Raw genomic sequence first — 5924 nt, 5'->3', positions numbered from 1 at the left:
ACTAAAGGATATTAAATCTACCCTAAAATTATAAGATGTTTAAGAGACTCAGTCCCTTCACGATCAAATTTTTCAGGGGTTGGGAGAAAAAAAGAAGAGATCCTTCCCCATCCACAATAATATTAAAGCCCTTATTTCCAGGGAATGGAGGGATCCTGATAAAAGGTGGACTGTATCGGCCGCCTTTAAGCGCAAATACCCCTTTTCAGAGTCTGACTCTGATTTGTGGAATAAAACTCCCAAAATAGATGCTCCGGTGGCCCGTATTTCAAAGAAATCCTCGCTGCCCTTTGAGGATATGGGTCTCCTAAAAGACCCGATGGACAAAAAATGCGAAAATCTATTAAGGAAATCCTGGGAGACAAATACGGCGATGTTGCGCCCCAGCATAGCGTCCACTTTTACGGCCAGAACCCTCTCAGTGTGGCTAGATCAGCTAGAGAGCAATCTGTCAGGAGGTACGTCCAGAGAAGAAATCTTAAACTCCCTTCCCACCCTAAAGAGAGCATGTAATTTTCTAGCGGACGCCTCGGCCGACTTGGTTAAACTCTCTGCAAGAAGCAGTGCTTTAGTCAATGCAACCCGTAGGGCGGTATGGCTCCGTTCATGGACGGGGGACGCAGGCTCTAAGAACCGCCTGTGCTCCATCCCATGAGCGGATAGATCCGCTCTTGATGATATTCTGGAGAAGGCCTCCGATAGGAAAAAAGGTTTCCCCTCTGATAATCGTTACTATCAACAGAGGCGTTCCTTTCAAAATCAGAAAAGGTCAAGAGCAGATCAGAGTAAAAGGGACGGATCAAAAAGATGGCACCTTTTTAATACCTTTTTAAGCCAGAAGCCTCTACCCGCCCTACCCAGTGACATGCTGACCCAGGTAGGAGGCAGACTAAAACAATTCTCCTCCGCCTGGCAAGAAATTTATGCCTCCCCTTGGGTCACTCGTACCATAAGAGAAGGCCTAAAGCTAGAATTTGTTTCCCCACCCCCAAAACATTTTTTTATCAACCAAAGACAGCAGCCCGACAAACAGGCGTCCCTAGAGTCAGAGATAACTACGTTACTCCTCAAAGGAGTCCTCATCCCTGTACCAGAAGAACAACACGGCGAAGGATTCTATTCCCCTATATTTTTGATAAAAAAAAACAAACGGCTCCTTTCGCCTAATAATAAATTTAAAGTCCTTAAACAAATCCATCATTTACAAGAGATTCAAAATGGAGACCATAAAATCTACCACACAGATCCTTCCGCAGGATTGCTTTATGGCTACCGTCGACCTTCAGGACGCTTACTACCACGTCCCAATATACCACAGGCATCAGTGTTTTCTAAGGATTGCAATTTATTATGAAGGAAAATTGTCCCATTTTCAGTTCACAGCCCTTCCTTTCGGCCTATCCTCTGCCCCCAGAGTTTTTTCAAAAATAATGTCAGAAGTCACGAAATTTCTTCACCTTCAGGGGGTACAGATCGTTCCATACCTGGACGACTTTCTGGTGTTTGCGAAGTCGCGCCAACTTCTACAATCACGCCTCAAGCAAATCCGGGACTGTCTTACAACTCTAGGGTGGATAATAAATCCCAAAAAATCAGACCTTATCCCCAATCAGGAAAAGGTGTTTTTAGGGGTGCTGTTGGACTCAAGGCATCTAATGTCTTTCCTTCCTAAAGACAAACAATCTCACTTAATCCAAACAGTGTCTCATTTTTCCAGCAGGGATCGGTCCTCGATAAGAGACATCATGGCTGTACTGGGGCTGCTAACAGCCGCAATCCTGTCAGTAAGGTGGGCCCAAAGTCACACAAGAGTCCTTCAGGCCTTTCTCCTATCCTCATGGGACGGAAAGAACTCATCTCTAGACAGAAAGGTTCACGTTCCCAGACAGGTAAAACAGTCACTAACTTGGTGGAGAATAAAGGGAAACCTGAGCATAGGGGTTCACTGGCGCCCAAGAGATGTTATGGTCATTACAACAGACGCCAGCAACTCAGGGTGGGGAGGTCATTCTTCAGGATCAGTAGTTCAGGGATCCTGGGAGAAAGACATGCAGGACGCCTCCTCAAATTTAAAAGAACTGTCAGCAGTCCACAGAGTTCTCCTTTCCCTTTACAAAACTTCCTCTCCAAAACACGTAAAAATATTGACGGACAACACTACAGTTGTGGCGTACGTAAACAAACAAGGGGGAACCAATAGTCGCTCACTGGCGGAAGTATCAAAAAACATTTTTTGTTGGGCAGAAAGAAGCCTTCTGTCCCTTTCTGCGGTGCATATCAAGGGGAAAAAAAACATGGTGGCCGATTATCTCAGTCGACATCTCATAAGAGAAACCGAATGGTCCCTAAATCACCACGTTTTCAGCCAGATCTGCCAGATGTGGGGGACCCCAGTGTTAGATCTGTTCGCCACCAAAAGCAACAGGCAGGTCAGAAAGTTCTGTTCCCTCTCGCAAAAAGATCATCCGGTATGGCTAGACGCCCTCTCCCGGCCGTGGCCAAAACAGCTCCTTTATGCCTTCCCTCCATTCAGCCTCATTCCAAGAGTCCTGGTAAAAACTCAGGAAGAGAGGGTCCATGTAATTATGGTGGCCCCCTTCTGGCCAAGAAGGGCTTGGTTTCCACTCCTGCTCAAACTATCAGCCGGAGTTTATTGGACACTGCCGTCAAACCCAGACCTACTCCACCAGGGACCAATAAATCATCCCAGTGTAAAGCAACTCAGTTTGACAGCCTGGAATCTGAACGCCTCCTGCTAAAACGGAAGGGCCTGTCAGATGTGGTTATTTCCACGATGCTAAAAAGCCGGAAACCCGTAACTTCCCGGATCTACTTGAGAACCTGGAATGCCTTTTTGTCCTTTTTGGGAAGTGTAGATTTTCCTGATGTTCCTCAGGTCCTCCAGTTCCTGCAAGCTGGGTTGGAAAAAGGCCTCCACCCGTCAACTCTAAAGGTACAGATCTCCGCGCTCAGCGCCTTCTTGGACGTAAAACTGACAGATTCCCCTCTGATCAAAAGTTTTTTGAAGGGGGCAGTAAGAACTTCTTTCTTCCCTCATCCGGTGGTTCCTCCCTGGGACTTGGGCCTAGTTCTTTCTGCTCTCACTACTCCACCGTTTGAGCCAATTGATAATATCCCTCTAAGGCTCCTCACCATGAAGACGTTTTTTTTTTGTTGCCATAACCTCTGCCAGAAGAGTTGGGGAAATTCAAGCATTCTCTTGCAAGCCTCCCTATCTTACAATTCTGGATGATCGTATAATCCTCAGGCACTGTCCTGCCTTTCTCCCAAAGGTGGTATCCAGATTTCATCGTGAACAGGAAGTCTCCCTACCTTTGTTTTTTCAGTCTCCATCTACTGACTCGGAGGGAACTCTCCATAATCTGGACGTCAGGAGATCAGTCCTTTCTTACCTACAAGCCACTAAGCCGCTAAGAAAATCGGACCGCCTCTTTCTGCAATTTCAGGGGCCTAATAAGGGGCAAGCGGCTAGCAAATCAACCATAGCTAGATGGATTAGGAACGTAATATCCTCTGCCTACGTTACCAAGAACTGTCAGCCACCAGAGGTATTGAGGGCTCATTCTACAAGGGTAGTAAGGGATCAGGACTTGTCCTTTGGTCGTAAAGTTCTATCTGCTGTGCCCCCCCCCCCCCCCCCCCCCCCGATATTGATTACTCTGTTAGTCCACCTGGGAATGCCGTTGTGGAGGCGCCGGGGAAAAGGGTAAATTACTCTTACCGGTAATTGGATTTTCCAATAGCCTCCACAACGGCACTGGTTTCCCTCCCAAATTTTGAATGTAGACGAATGATGTAATTTGTTTACTATAATATATAATTTTTTCTGCATCACTTCTGTGTCCTCTCTTATTGACTGGTAAGGTAAGGGGAGAAGGCTCCTTAAATCCTGTGCTTCCTCATTGTTTCCTGTCCTGGAGGCGGGGACACCCTCCTGGGAATGCCGTTTTGGAGGCTATTGGAAAATCCAATTACCGGTAAGAGTAATTTACCCTTTTCCTTACTCTCATTTTTGAGAAAGTTTTGCTCTTTGTGAACTGAAATCTGTGTACTCCAATCTGCTGATATCAGAAAGAAAATCTACTTAAAGAGGACCTTTCACCAGAAGAAAGTATCTAAACTAACTATACAGACGTGTAGAGCGGCGCCCAGGGATCCCCCTGCACTTACTGTTATCCCCGGGCGCCGCGCCGTTCTCCGGTTATAGCCTCCGGTATGTTCGTAGTTAGGCTCCACCCAGGGGAACCTGCCGCGGTCTCCTTCTCCTATGCTGTAGCGCTGGCCAATCGCAGCGCTCAGCTCATAGGGACACTGGGGAGCATATGACAAAGAGGAGGGACTGTTGTGGAAATTTTATTATGTGTATTTAATATATTGTGTATTGTCATCATGTCTCTCAGTGTCAGGGTAAACCATTGGAGTGGATATCTTCCCGTGTATGTCCTGTCACAGCTGCTGGGCGCAGAGGTCTCCGTCGGCGATTGGTCCATGTGCTAAGCACTGGGCTGTGGGCCGGGGGAGACTGATGTGTTCAGCGGAGCAGTGTTTTGTTGGCTGATGTATGGACGCCGGCTAGGGCCCCCGCGCAAGACGCTGATTTATTGGCTTGGCGTGGATGCATTTGTTAAGAGAACAATATATGAAAGGAACGTGCGTTTGTTGTCTCTAGTGCGCCTGATCAGCCGCTTGAGATAATGACGTTGTCCTGTAAATAAACATGCATGAGGATCATAGTAACTTAATCTGGCATTGATCACTGAGCAAGGCTAGATAAAGTTCGCTCCAGTGGTTATTGTATGCATGTGTTTGTGAGCTGGCTATGTTCTCATCTTCCTATTTCATCACTTCCTGTATGTCATCACTTCCTGTATCCTTGTTTTGGGCCAGCCCCTTTTACACCTTTTGTTAGTAAATAAAAGTGAACAGACTGAGCAGGGCGGGGGGAGTTGCTCAGCAAGAATTCAATATGGTAACACCTGGGTCTGCCTCTGACTGCGATTGAGATTTTTACCTTTCCTTACACAAAGACATTGGGGAGCAGATTACAACTATTAATATTTCTACAACAGTTTGGGTATGCATTTTTTTTAAATGGATTAGCCCCTGAAAGGCCCTAATTTTAATCTCAGATGCCGTGATCAGCTATGAACGCTGCATCTGAGGGGTTCAATGATGGGGAGGTGGCACCCCCTGGATTATGCAAGGCTATTGTGCCCTGTGCAATCATACAGGTCGCAAACCCCAAGGCCTTCCCTGCGACCGGGCCCCTTCTGAGCTCAGGATCCGAGGCAGCCGCATCCCCTGCTTCCCTGATAGCTACGCCACTGGACTGCAGATAACATCTACAATATGATCTGTACTCAAAGAGTTATCACTGTGTTGTCTGTGGTGTTACATAGGACTGCAGGTAACATCTACTACATGATCTGTACTCAGAATTAAGGCCTCTTGCACACTGCAGTTGTGCGGCCGTTCCGTGCATTTTGTGGTCCCCAATGCATGGGCCCCATCCATGTGCCTGCTGCGACGGATCCAGACCCATTCAACTTGAATGGGTCCGGGATCTGTCCGCACCGTAAAAAATAGAATAGTTCTATTTTTTTTGCTGTGCGGAGGCACGGAGAGAAACTCCATGAAAGTAGCTCCGGATTGCGGACCCATTCAAGTGAACATCCGTGTGCATGAGGCCTAAGGGGGATTTACACCTTTCAATGATTGGAACGTTCCCGGTAATCTGCCCACATAAAGGTGCCGCCGATGAATGAGCAAAGCGCTCGTTCATTGGGTGATTCTGTCGTTCGTGCAGGCACCTAAATGATAGTTTCTGGGCAGCAGATCGTGCGGTCTAAACAGTGATCTGCTGCCCAGAAACAACATAGCTATATGAGGACGAGCGATTGCAA

The 5924-nt window shown here is 47.1% G+C and overlaps 1 protein-coding gene across 1 annotated transcript; it reads left to right on the top strand.

Annotated features, from left to right (window-relative positions):
* The first annotated feature begins 827 nt into the window (after positions 1-827).
* LOC120985658 lies at positions 828-3505 on the top strand. The gene is made up of 2 exons (XM_040413721.1): positions 828-1984; positions 2294-3505. Exons 1-2 carry the CDS (start codon positions 1838-1840, stop codon positions 3251-3253), a joined length of 1107 nt encoding a protein of 368 aa, XP_040269655.1. The 5' UTR covers positions 828-1837; the 3' UTR covers positions 3254-3505.
* Positions 3506-5924: the final 2419 nt, after the last annotated feature.

Source organism: Bufo bufo, chromosome 1, assembly GCF_905171765.1.
Source record: "Bufo bufo chromosome 1, aBufBuf1.1, whole genome shotgun sequence".
Classification (NCBI taxonomy): Eukaryota; Metazoa; Chordata; class Amphibia; order Anura; family Bufonidae; genus Bufo; species Bufo bufo.
This window is presented reverse-complemented; position numbering and strand designations above follow the sequence as displayed.